Source organism: Eptatretus burgeri, chromosome 8, assembly GCF_056783735.1.
Source record: "Eptatretus burgeri isolate ZD-2024b chromosome 8, Ebu_testis_v1, whole genome shotgun sequence".
NCBI classification, from domain to species: domain Eukaryota; kingdom Metazoa; phylum Chordata; class Myxini; order Myxiniformes; family Myxinidae; genus Eptatretus; species Eptatretus burgeri.
Genome location: NC_140968.1, coordinates 59182481 through 59196727, shown reverse-complemented (window position 1 = coordinate 59196727; position 14247 = coordinate 59182481). Strand labels below are relative to the sequence as shown.

Sequence of the window (14247 nt, the reverse complement as noted above, 5' to 3'; positions counted from 1 at the left end):
TATATATATATATATATATATATATATACATATATATATATATATATCCAGAACATATATCTATATATATATATGTTCTATATATATATATGTTCTATATATATATATATATATATATATATATATATATATATGTTCTATATATATATATATATATATATATATATATATATGTTCTATATATATATATATATATATATATATATATATATATATATATATATATATATATATATATATATATATATATAGAACATATATATCGTGCATCACTGTTACCATTGAGAGTCCAGAAACATAGAATTTTTTCTTCATTTTGATGTGTGACGTTGATACTTTTTCCATGTTATTTAACTGATTTATTTATTTTATGATTTATTTATTCCCGTTCTTTCATTTCATCTTTCAGATCAGAGCCATGAGCATCATATGAACAAGTCCAAACACAAGTATTCAGATGATTACTTGAAATTTGATTTCACTTCAATTCTCAACAACGACATTGAAGTTCCACAATGTGTGCTTTGTCTGAAGACAGAAGCCAAGCCTTCTCTCGTGGCATCTGGAGAAAGCTCATCCTAATGATAAGAACGGAGATCTTGAATTTTTCAAGCAGAAAGAGACATGCCTCAAGAAACGACGACTCGATTCAGGTGGGAGCTTTCACCAGCAATCTAACACAGCAGTGAAGGCTTCATGTGAGGTTGTGCTCATGATTGCCAAGCAGAAGAAACCACACACTATTGGAGAAGATCTCATCCTCCCGGTGGCCAAAGAAATGGTGCGTTTTGTCATTTGAAATGATGCTGCAAAGAAACAACCAAATTTCCCTCTCCAACATCACAGTGCAGCGCCGAATTGAATAAATGTCCTTGGATATTTTGGAGCAGGTTGTCAGTGAGATACATGAATCGCCATTTGGATTCACCATCCAACTTGAGTCCACATGTGTGGCAAATTGTTCATAGCTTCTTGTATTTGTTCAGTATGTCTGAAAGGAGGGCTTGAAAGATGAATTCCTGTTCAATGCTGTGTTGAAAACCACTACCAAAGCTGATGATATCTTCCATGCTGTGGATTCATTTTTCAAGAGGCATGGCTCGAAATGGACTGACTTGAAAGGCTGTACCATGGACAGTGCACCAGCGATGTTGGGACAGAAATCCTATTTTCAATCTTGCATCAAGGGAATGGCTCCACATGCTGTATACATGCACTGTAAAATTTGTTGGTTTGCTCTGTCATGCAAGGTTCTTCCGACGGCACTGGGAATCATGCTGTCATTGGTGGTCAAAATGATAAACAACGTGAAATCAAGCGGCCTCAGTACTCGGCTGTTCAAATTGCTGTGTGAGGATTTCGGAGCTGAGCACAGCATACTCCTCTTCCTTATGGAAGTGTGCTGGCTCTCCCGCGGAAAAGTCACAAAACGCATCTTCGAGCTACGGGATGAGTTATTGGAGTTCTTCATTCATAGTGGAAAGTGTAAAGATTTTGTCACCACCCTGGAGGATCATTGCTTCATTCTCCATCGGGCTGACCTTTTTGATATCTTCGACGCCCTCAACGGGTTCAAATGGAGTCTTCAAGGGATTGACACGACGGTTTGCGAATTTATGTCAAAGCTCAGAGCATTTCTTGTGAAATTTTGATTGTGGAGAGTGAACATTCAGGCTGGCGTGCTCGTCATGTTTACAACTGTGTCAGAGTTTCTGGAGCTGGATAGTACATACTCTGACAACCTCAGGGCTCTGGAATGTAAGCATCTTGGCAAGCTGGAGGTGGAATTAAAAGGATACTTCCTGGACCTCAAGGAGGAGGACCTTCGTTTCCTGCGCAATCTGTTTGGGGCCTCGCCTAAAGAGTTACCAGCAGGAAATGGAATGCAGGAGGACCTGATCAACCTCCAACACAATGAAACCACACTGAAGGCATACTGTGAGAAGACTTTGTGTAACTTTTGGTTCTACATGCTGAAGTCCTACAAAAGAGTCTTGGAACCTCTTTGAGTGCTGCTGTTATTTCCAACTCCGTGGTTATGTGAATCAACATTTTCATTGTTGTTGGACATCAAAACGAAACACAGATCGAGGCTGAAGAGCCCAGAACATGATCTGAGATGTGCTGCCACAAAAATCGCCCCATACATTGATGATCTTGTTTGCAAAAAAGAAGCTCAAATTTTCCATGAGCTGTGTTGTTAAGTTTTGCGAGTGTATTGAGTATTTTTCATTACAAATGACTGGTTGAAAATAAGTAAATGAATCAAGAATTTCAAATTTTCATGAATTTCTAACTCCTCGTTGATTGGTAGTACATCGCCACAACACTCGAACATCCAAGTGGAATGCACAGCCAAAACAGTTGGGAACCCCCATTCTAGAGGTGATGGCATGTGCGGAAATGATAAGCAATGCAGACATTGCTTCGGTTTACAGCCCCAACGATCATTGAATGCCTTTTACATGAGGTTTATAACAAAAAATAGTTTAAAGAAGGAGTGACATTGCAGGCAGACATGTTCCAAACCTTTTTGATGTCAGATTGGCAAAACAACTGATGCTTCGTACCAAAGTTATTTTGTGTGAAAGTGTAAAATCCATTTTCAAACATTTGAAATCTCAGATCACACTATTGATTGGCCACATTAGATTAATCAATTATGGCACCATTTATTACAATGCACACCTGCCATCATTGGCACTTATATATACAATCATGTTAGTGCAATTTTTCATAAAAGTATAGTTCAAACATTAACTTGTGATTGAAAAGAAATAATAAAAAACTAGACATTTATCTTCTTCAAGCCGTATTGATTTTTCGAAAGATTGATAAATCCCATCGCCTTGCAGGGCTTTGGCAATGAGAATGCCGCCGTGAAGTTGAGGGGTCTCGCATTTGCATTGCCTGTCACACGAAGTCTGGAGTGGATTAAACGGGGCATCCAATGTAGATATCCAATGGTGACCTTTCGAAGCAGAGCTGCCAACGCATGGCAGGTGTCAAATCTCCAAGTACTCCCAGGGACAATCTCTGTAATCCCAGGAAGAAGCCAGGTGATATGAAATGGCATTTTGCGGGAGATGGCACTGCGATTCCTGCTTCAGTCTGTTCTCTCAACATGTTTAAACCACAGCAAAATTAAATGCTGTTGAGTTGACTTAAGTTGACTAGTCTAATTCAGTCTTCTGCAAGATGAAGTCCTTCCTTAACATCTTCCATGCTATTCAAGTTGGGACCATTGTATTCCAGTGAATTATTCAAACTTGTGAAACGTTGCAGTCTCATAAATGGTGATAAAAATTATCATTGCTTCTTTTCTCACAAAGTCTAAATGTCACATCGTGTATACTATAATTTCTGTATACATATAATAATAATAATAATAATAATAATGATAATAATAATATATGTATATACAGATATATATATATATATATATATATATATATATATATATATATATATATATATATATATATATATATATATATACATATACATATATATATATATACATATATATATATATATATACATATATATATATATATATATATATATATATATATATATATATATATATATATATATATATATATATATACATATATATATATATATATATATATATATATATATATATATATATATATATATATATATATATATATATATATATATATATATAACGGTGCCCAGCTGATGATTAGGGCATTTGGGAAATCAGTAAATTGCTAATAAGTTAAGGTTATAACTTCAAATAAAATAGCTTTTGTAAGTACCTACCAGTACATAATATATACGTGTTTGCATGTACGTGTGTGTGTGTGTGTGTGTGTGTGTTTGTTTGTGTGTCTGTGTGTGTGTGTGTGTGAGGGGGGGGGTGGGGGGTGGTGTTTATATATGTGTTTTTGTATGTATAAATGTGTGTGTGTGTGTGTGTGTATTGTTATGTCTGGCTTCCGTCTTTGGACGATGGTGATGTATTTGGTCTTTATTTTGATTCTGTTGCAAAGTTACACGTTGCAGTCTTTGTCATTGTTGATGTCATGGTCCTGATTTGTCGATTTTTGGATTGAGTGAATTGGCAAACCTTTTGCATGCTATATCTCCACCAGCAAGTTTGCGCTCAATTACTGTCAACATCACCATTCAGTGAATCATGCCGGAACTATATTCACATTATTGCTTCTGATTGACTAATCAGAGCAACATGATGTCAATGGCCAAATGTCCTTGTGTAAACATTTCATATCGAGTCATGATGTGACAGCACCGATGTTGCTTCTGTTCACCAAACACATCATGATACAAAAACAACCAATAATCATGACCATAGGCTCATGCGTTCCTTATTATTCGATGCTGTTTATTTAAGAGTGTATCAATCCCCAAAACAAGCTTTAACAACACCCAACACACTGCTGTACCTAGTAGCTTCGTTGGAATCAGGCAAATTGATGGCATATTCCAGCCAGAGCCATCATAATTATTATTCCCCTACCAGTTTCATTGGAGGGGACTATAGGTTTGTTCTCCGTCTTTCCGTCTGTCTGTCCCACCTGTGGTTTTTCAGACTCTTTTTCCATACCCTTTAAAATATTCAATTGAAACTTGGTACATGGCTTTATTTTGATAAGATACAAAATAAGTTGGAGTTTTAGGACATTTCGTCAATTTTTCACAGAGTTATTTATGCCCTTTTTAAACTTAGAAAATATCACATATTATAAATGGGTCAGTGTTCAGCTGCCCTGACTTCATCCACTGCTTTACACACATTGGCTCCACAGCTGGCCTGACTCTACCCCAGTAATATCATGCACCACCATTGCACAGCAGCACAGTAGAGCAGGCCTTAGGCATCGGTGTTAGTCCATGGCCCAGTGCAATTGGAATGATATCAGGTATATAACCACGATGGATTATAGATAAGCCGTTTGAATGTTTTTGCTTCATGTACAGTCATGGCCAAAATATTGGCCCCCTTGCACGTTTTTCAAATAATGCACCATTTCTTCCAGAAAATTGTTGAAATTAAAAAATATTTTGGTATCTGCAATTGTATATCTTTGGTTTGCAGTGGAATAAAACAAAAAAGCTGAAAAAACCCCACAAAATCTTGGCTCATTCCACACTGAAATCCTAAAATGGCCCCGACAATATTACTGGCACCTTTAAGAAGTTGTTACAAATAATTCGATTTCAAGCAGGTGATTCTCCATGACTTTGGAATTGAACTCACTTGTGGTGAGTTGCAGGTGTCTGAAATATAGAGATCACTCATTCAACCAGTTTGAATTGAGAAAAGGAGTCATTCTGCTGTTTTGTGTCACTGTGTTTACCGCAATGAACATGGAGAAAAGAAAGGAAATCAGAGAATTATCTGAGGTCAGACATACAAGATTGTAGCCAAGCATGGACAATCTGAAAGCTACGAGTCCATCTCCAGAGACCTTGATGTTCCTGTGTCCACCATACGCAATGTTATCAGGAAGTTTAAGGCCCAAGGCACAACCTCCCTGGATGTGGCCGTAAGATAAAAATTGATCGAAGATTGCAGTGAAGGAGTCTTCGAATTGCAGTGCACTGGAGCAGTTTGCACAAGAAGAGTGGGCCAAACTGTCAGTAGAGAGGTGTAGGAAGCTCATTCATGGCTTTAGGAAGCGCTTGACTGCAGTTATTTTATCCAAAGGCTGTGCTACCAACTATTGTCTTGTGTTTCAATAATTTTGTCAATGCCATTTCTTTTTATTTTCTGATTTAAAAGGATCTATTAAGTTCTGAATCAAAAACAAAGGTTCACGTAATATGAACAGTGAAATAAAAATTATGGAGACCAAATAATTTCGTCAATTTCAACATATTTTTTGAGAAAATTGTGAGTTATTTGAAAAAATTGCAAGGGTGCCAATAGTTTTCGCAACAACTGTAAATACATCTGGTAAATTTTAATATGACAGAGGAAAGCCTAGAAATGATGAAACATAGTGGGTTAGAAAGGTTCTTCTTCTTTCTTTTGATCCAGTATGGCTGGAGTGTGTGTTAAAGCAAACTGATTTTTATCTCTGGTTTGTTATCCTCATTGTCTTCATGGGCTTCCTGTCTACAAAAGATGTCAGTCAATATAAATTGCTTTTCCTTTTATTTTGCCGAATAGACCCAAACACGATGAGTTATAGGGTTTCTTTTTCTTCATGTTGGTTCCGGTATCGGCTCGAACGTGTGTTAAACACAAACAAATTTTTATCCCCCAAAATATTCATTGGTACCAGTAAGGCATGTGTATTGCAAAGCAATATTCACTCTTGTTTTCCCTATGGTTTAAAAAAAAAAAAGTCTCATTATTCTTTGAAGGGGAACACAAATTCTCAGACCAACTTGATGCTAATCTATCCCTCGATATCCTACAAAATATGTACGATGCGTCTTTTTCCGATTTCCGAATTAGAAAGACGGTAAATTTGTAAGTAAAAGTCGAAATCTTTTTCTTCATCTTCTTCTTCTTATTATTCTTCTTCTTCAGATTAGCCGTGACGTCACACCTGGAAGTAGACCACAAGATGTGTACTGTCTCCGGGTTACATTGCAGTACGCATTAACTCAAACAGCGAATAAATTACGATTTTCCAAAAATATGCCGAGTCGATGCGTCATTGATGGTTGTGCAGTATAGTATTACAAACAGAGATGGTTTCATGTTACACCAATGGCCAAAAGATCCTAAGTTTGCCAGCAATTGGACAAGGTTTGTTCGAAATACATGAGTGTGGCTCGGGCCAACACAATGTTTGCTTTTGTGCTCGGAACATTTTACAGAGCACTGTTATGAAGCAACAGAGATGGCTAGATCTTGTGGTTATTCGCCATGATTGACAGATGATGTCATCCTCACAATGAAGTGGAAGACACAGCCGTTTCTTGAAACTGCAAAACCATCTCTCCTGAGCTACCAGAATATGTACACAGACAATTTGAGCGGTGAATCAAACACCTGTCTCCATTGCCTGGCAGTTACCACAAGAGCACCTGAAAAAAATAATATATTATCAGCTCAAATTTCTATAAACCAAATGAACCACTATCAATTTATAATGGAGAGAAAGTATGCATGTATCATCATCTACAACTGCGAAAGGATTTGATCTGGGATGTAAAAACTTTCAGGGGGGATTTGCCCCCCTCCTACACCACCTCCCAACCCCTCCCCACAATCCCCAAAATACCACCACCACCACCATCCTTCACCCCCTCCGCCCTCCTCCAGAATCCCCCATCCAATGGGAAGGAACATCGACACCATCGACGTGGAGCGCGGCACGCACACAAATGTCATCCCGGGAAAGTATGAAATGGGACGATCCCATAACATACAAGAGATGGGTCAGCCTGCAATGGTGGGACAAAGCATTTGTCACCCATTTTGTCCGTGATGTTGGCTGTCGCACGATGACGGCATTTCTGCTCGTGTAATATATAAACTGATTTATCAATGAATACAAAATCCCTTATAAACTGTTAATTGAACAGAAAGTCAAACCCGGCTGAGATGAAATGATCATGTGACCAGTGTTTTCATCTTCATTAACGCTTCTGCCTTCTTCCTCTGAATCGTTCAAATAAGGTCAGGTCAGGTATGGGAGCATGTGCCAGAACAGCGCGTCGCTGCGTCCACTTTCTGCCGGTACTCCAGGGGCCTCCGTCTGGCCATCCTCCAGGCAGATGCCAGGCCCATCCCCATCTCCTTGAGATGATGGTCAACCTGCTGCAACCACGAGGCACGTGGTCGGCCCACTAGCCTCCTCCACTCATGAGACTCCCTCGCTGAGAGAATTTGGTGAGCAGGATCAGCGTCAGGAAAACGAGCCACATGTCCATACAGCCGCAACTGACGCTCACGGACTATGCAGGTAACAAATCTCATCCGAGTCTCTCTCAGCAACCACTTGTTGGACACAAAATCCGACCAGCGATAGCCAAGGATTCTCCAAAGAGATCTGGAACCAAAGGAGTTAAGTCTTCATCTCAGATCCTTTGTCAGAGTTCAAGTCTCAAATCCGTAGAGCAAGACTGTAAGTACCAAGGACCTGAAGACTCGGACTTTCGTCCTCCCACACAGGTACCGGCAGCACCACACCCCATGATCCAGTGAATCCATGACTCACCAGGCCTGATCCAGACGTCTATTGACCTCTGACTCGCAGCCAGCAGAGACATGAATATCACTGCCAAGGGAAGTGAATCTCTCCACGACCTCAACATCCTCACCACAAACAGACACAGACAGGAAAGCAGCATCCAAGATCACCAAAAGCCTGGATCTTAGTTTTGACCCAAGAAACCCGTAATCCCAGCGGCTCCGACTCCTCATTCAGCACCTCGAGGGCCCCCAAAAGGATGTCTAAAGTCTCCGCAAAGATGACTGCATCATCTGCAAAATCAAGGTCCGAGATCTTGACATTCCCAAAGGATGCACCGCAACTTGATCTCTCCGACATCCTCCCTAAAATCCAGTCCATACAAGTGCTGAAAAGTGTGGGGGCCAGTACACATCCCTGATGAACTCCAGTAACAACTGGAAATAACTCAGAGATGGTACCACCACACTTCACAACACTCTCAGTACCAGAGTAGAGTTCAGACATCAGATCAATCAGTTTTGGTGGCACCCCACGAATACCAAGAATCCTCCAGAGGACATCCCGATTCACTGAATCGAATGCTTTACAGAGATCAACATAGGCTGCAAGCAGCCCCTGCTGAACCTCTCGTCTGCGTTCGGTGAGGACAGGAAGGGCAAGGATACGGTCAATCATTGACCTCTTTGGTGTAAAGCCTGACTGCTCTGGACGCTGGTGCTCAAGCAGATGGTGGCGAACCCTATCAAGAATTATCCGAGCAAAGACCTTGCCCGGCACTGAGAGCAGCGTCACCCCACGGTAGTTGTTGCAGTCTTGGCGATCACCCTTCCCTTTCCAGAGAGGGACAACAAGGCCCCTCTTCCAGTCAGTTGGGATGATGCCTGTGTTCCAGGCAGAGCACAAAACTGCATGCAACGACACGAGTGCAGCATTTCCACCAGCCTTGAGAAGTTCGGCATGGATGCCACAGATCCCTGGAGCTTTGCCCCGTTTCAACTGGTTCACCGCAGCCCGTGTTTCCACAAGCGAAGGTGGACCACAGTTGATTCGAGGGTCAGCAACAGGGATTGTAACACCCTTGACGTCCAACTCGATAGCTGGGGGTTCAGCCTGGTACAACCGCTCAAAGTAACCAGCCCAGCGGGCCTTCACTTCAGACTCCTCTGTCAAGAGCCTACCACTCTCTGCTCGAATGGCAGTGCTCCGAGGGATGGGCTTGGATGAACGTAATGCGCGAATTCCTCTGTAAGCGGGACGAGAATCACCTGTCCACAGGTGATGCTCTACCCCCTCACAAATTCCTCGCACATCGGCCTCCTTGTCCACCCTCAGTGCATGTACAGTTTTACGCCTCAGCTCCCTGAACAGCTCAGCTCTGCCATTCAGCCTGGCCCTGCGACTCTGGTCAATGGTATCCAGTGTCCCTTGAGAGACAAAATTCTTCTTTGCCCTGCGGTGAGCTCCAAGACATCTACCGGCAACATCAAGGACGGTGGTCTTGAAGGCGCTCCACAACTCTTCAGGACCCCCCAAAGCACCCAGACCCCCCAAGTGTCCACTCCGCCTGTTTGCAAACTCCTCAGCTACTCTCTCATCCCTGAGCTTGCCAACATCCAGCCTAGGCTGGGATGGTACCATTCTCCAGGATTTAAGGTGCAGCTTTAGAGTTGCTACAACAAGCCTGTGGTCAGTATTGAGGAACTGAGCACTCCGGTAGACCCTGCAGTTCTGGATCATCCTCCAACGACCGTCAATGAGGACATGGTCAATCTCCTTTGCCACACTGCCAGCGTTGGAATACCAAGTCCAGTGATAAGCTTGTGGGCGCTGAAACCATGAACCAGCCACCCTAAGTCCATGACTTCTTGCAAAGTCAAGGAACTTAGTGCCATTCTGGTTCATAGTTCCTGACCCATGGGGACCAACACACACCTCATAACCATCCCTATCAGTTCCAGTTGATGAATTGAAATCCCCCAAGACTAGAAGTGTATCTCGTCTGGGGCACTGATCAACCACAGACTCGAGTGTGGCGTAGAATGCATCATTCACGGTGAGATCACTCGCCTCAGTTGGAGCATAAACAGAGACCAGGGAAATGACACCTAAGGAGTGACGAATCCTTAATCTCATAATAAGCTCGTTGACCGGTTATCTCAATTATCATTGGGGTCAGCTTATTGGACACAGCTACAGCAACTCCTTGGGTATGGTAACCATCAGAGCGACCAGACCAATGGTAGGTGTAACCACCCACCATTATTTCGCCGCAATCCGGTCTCCGAACCTCAGAGAGAGAGTTGCAATCCCGATGTCCAAACGCTTGAGCTCAGATGATAACAGAGACAGGTGATCATCCTCTCTTAGGGATAGGACATTCCAGGCACCCAGGCTGTTAGATCAAGCATGATGGTCAAGATATCGCCACTATCCCACCCAAAGGGACCGCCTCAGGTTAACCCAAGGAGACCGCCGTCTGGTGGACGACACCTCAGCACCACTCCGACACACTGTCCCGCAATCTGACCCAGGGATGTTACCCCGTGGTTTCCCTCCTATCATCAAAGATTGGGGGTCCCGAAGGCTTTTCCCCAATCCCATCATCCGGTGAGCTGCCCTGCAAAGGGAAGCTGCACAGGAGGTACTCCCACGGAGTGGGTTTTCAGATATTTTTGCGTTTTTGCGTTTTGCGGAATGAAGGGTTTTACGGTGGCTGGAGTGCAAATCCTGCCACCAACCTCCTAATAAGAAGTAACCCAACTGCAGGAGGACGTCCGCATACACAGTTGGGCACTAGATATGGATGGCCATTGGCTCACGAGGAGCTCCTCCGCCCTTTGACAGGTTTTGTTTTTAATCCTGCTGGGTGTCCATATCCAAACACCCTCCTCACCAGAAAACCTGGTTGGGGAGACGGTTTAGTCGCCGACAACCCGACCATGGAACAGGTTAGTACAGGTTTACATGGTACCTGTAGCAGTTCACAGATCGAACCTGACCTGACCTGACAAAGCATTTGTCACCCATTTTGTCCGTGATGTTGGCTGTCGTACGATGACGGCATTTCTGCTCGTGTAATATATAAACTGTTTTATCAATGAATACAAAATCCCTTATAAACTGTTAATTGAACAGAAAGTCAAACCCGACTGAGATGAAATGATCATGTGACCAGTGTTTTCATCTTCATTAACGCTTCTGCCTTCTTCCTCTGAATCGTTCGAATAAGGCTCAAAAGGATTCGACTCCACAATCCCCCCAAAAGTGTTTCCATTACTAATTTTGTCTCCAACACTTTCTTCAAAATCCCACTGATCAGTTTTGACAATCTGAGAACCTTCGGAGTCACTAATGATGGTGTAATCAGTATTGGAATCTGAGCTCAATATGCACCGTTTCTCGTTCAGATCAATATAGCTTCAAGGTGTGACGTCACTGGCCAAATCGAAAATAGACACTCTCGGGCTTTTTTTTTGACACTTTGTGATTTTTCTTCCCTTCAAGTTAGGCCATCATTCATGATTTGCAATGATTTGGCAGAAAAAAACAACATTTGCGTTTCGGTTCCCATTTCACGAAAGACTGTGCATGTGAGGGCAATGTTGTTTTTGCAATTTGTGTGCCAGGAATTAGTGATCATTCTCATGTAAGAATTCTTATATGCACACTTCCGAAGATCATCTTGCAATATAAATGCATTGTACATACTGCCACGTGTTTGGTGGTTATGCTAGCCCACGAGGAACTCCCAGATGTGACCATGACGGAAGGCTGAAACAACACCCTGAATCACGTGGCCACTTGTGGGCAGTCATTCAAAAGAGTTAAGAGAAGTTCAATCAACGATTTTTTTGAAAACCATGAGTATGTTCTATGAGCAAGCAGCTTGCTTTCACCTTCCAAGCCAGTCCTTCTGCATCAACTGCTCTGCAAGCCACTCGGCAAGCTACTTAGCAAGTGAAGCAAGTGATTAAGAGAGGCCAGGTCAACTCAGGAATGGGAGCATGCACCAGGTTGCTGCATCCACTTTCCACTGGTACCCCAGGAGCCTCCATCTGTCCATCACCCAGGCAGATGGCTGGACCATCGCCATCTCCTTGAGATGCTGATCAACCTGCTGCAACCACAAGTCAACTCAAGTGATTGGCCAAATGGCCTCCTCCACTCATGAGGCTGCCTCGCTGAGAGAATCTGGTAAGCAGAATCAGCATCAGGAAAACCAGCCACATGTCCATATAGTCGCAGTTGATGATCACGGACTATGCAGGTAACAAATCTCATTTGAGTCTCGTTCAGCAACCACTTGTTGGACAAAACGTCCGACCAGCGATAGCCAAGGATTCTCCGAAGACGTCTATTGACCTCTGGCTCACAGCTAGCAGAGGCATGAATATCACTGTCAAGGTAAGTGAATCTCTTCGTGACCTCAATATCCTGATGACAAACAGGTACAGAGAAGATAGCAGCATCCAAGATGTCATTAACAGCTTGGATCTTAGTTTTAACCCAGAAAACTCCTAATCCCAATGGCTCCGACTCCTCATTCAGCACCTCAAGGGCCCCCAAAAGAATATTGAGTCTCCGCAATGATGACTGCATCATTTGCGAAATCAAAGACCTTGACATTCCGAAATGATGCACCGCAGCTTGATCTCTCTGACATTCTCCCTAGAATCCAGTCCATGCAAGTGCCAAAAAGTGTAGGGGCCAGAGCACACCTTTTACATCCAACTCAACAGCTGGTTGATCTGTCTAGTACAGCTGCTCAAAGTAACCAGCCCAATGGGCCTTCACTTCAGACTCCTCCGTCAAGAGCCCACCACCCTCCGCTCTAAATAGAGTACACTGAGGGATGGGCTTGGAGGAATGCAATGCACACATCCCTCTGTAAGCAGGATGAGAATCATTTGGCCACAGTTGATGCTCTACATGCTCACAGATTCATCGCACAGAGGCCTCCTTGTTTACCCTCAGTGCACATACAGTTTTATGCCTCAACTCCCTGAAGAACTCAGCTAAGCCATTAATCCTGGCCTTGTGACTGGTCAATGGTATCCAGTGTCCCTTGAGACTCAAAATTATTCTGCAACCTGCAGTGAGTTCCAAGACATCCACTGGCAACATCGAGGATGGTGGTCTTGAAGGCACTCCACAACTCTTCAGGATTCCTGAAAGCACCCAGAACCCCCCCTCCCGAAATCCCCACTCAGCCTGTTCACAAACTCTTCAGCCACCCTCTCATCTTTGAGCTTGCCAACGTCCAGCCTCGGCTGGGATGGTACCATTCTCCCGGATTTAAGCTGAAACTTTAGAGTTGCTATCCAAATACAGTGGTCAGTATTGAGGAACTGAGCACTCCGGTTGACCCTGCAGTTCTGTATCATCCTTCAGTGACCATTAACAAGTACATGGTCATTCTCCTTTGCCATACCAACAGCATTGGAATACTAACTCCAGAGATGAGCCTGTAGGCACTGAAACCATGAACCAGCCACCCTAAGTCCACGACTTCTTGCAAAGTCAAGGAACTTTTTTCTATTCTGGTTCACAGTTCCAGATCCATTGGGACCAACTTAAGCCTCAAAACCACCACTTTCAGTTTGAGTCGATGCATTGAAATCCCCCAATACAAGAAGAGTATCTCGCCTGGTGCACTGAACAACCACAGACGAGAGCATGGCATAGAATGCTTTCTTCATGGTGAGATCACTTGCTTCAGTCAGAGCATATACAGAGACCAGGGAAACGACACCCAAGGAGTGATGAATACTTCGTCTCATAAAACACTCATTTATCATTGGAGTCAGCCTAATGGACACAGCTACAGCAACTGCTTGGCCTGGAAACCAGACCAATAGTAGGTGCAACTACCCGACATGATCTCGCCACTATCCAGTCTCTGAATCTCAGAGAGTGCTGCAATATCGATGTTCAAATGCTTGATCTCAGATTATAACAGACACAGGTAATCATCCTCTCTCAGGGAAAGGACATTCCAGGTAACCACCTGAAGGGACCACCTGCGGTTAACCCAAGGAGACCACCGTGTGGTGGACAATACCTCAGCACCATCCCGATACACACTACCGCAATCTGACCC

General features: G+C 43.0%; 1 protein-coding gene across 1 annotated transcript; it reads left to right on the top strand.

Annotated features, from left to right (window-relative positions):
* Positions 1-429: 429 nt before the first annotated feature.
* On the top strand, positions 430-1652 carry LOC147021824 (zinc finger BED domain-containing protein 5-like). Its single transcript, XM_085890458.1, has 3 exons — positions 430-449; positions 535-781; positions 999-1652. The coding sequence occupies exons 1-3, from the start codon at positions 430-432 to the stop codon at positions 1650-1652; spliced, it is 921 nt and encodes a 306-aa protein (XP_085746584.1).
* The last annotated feature ends 12595 nt before the right edge of the window (positions 1653-14247 follow it).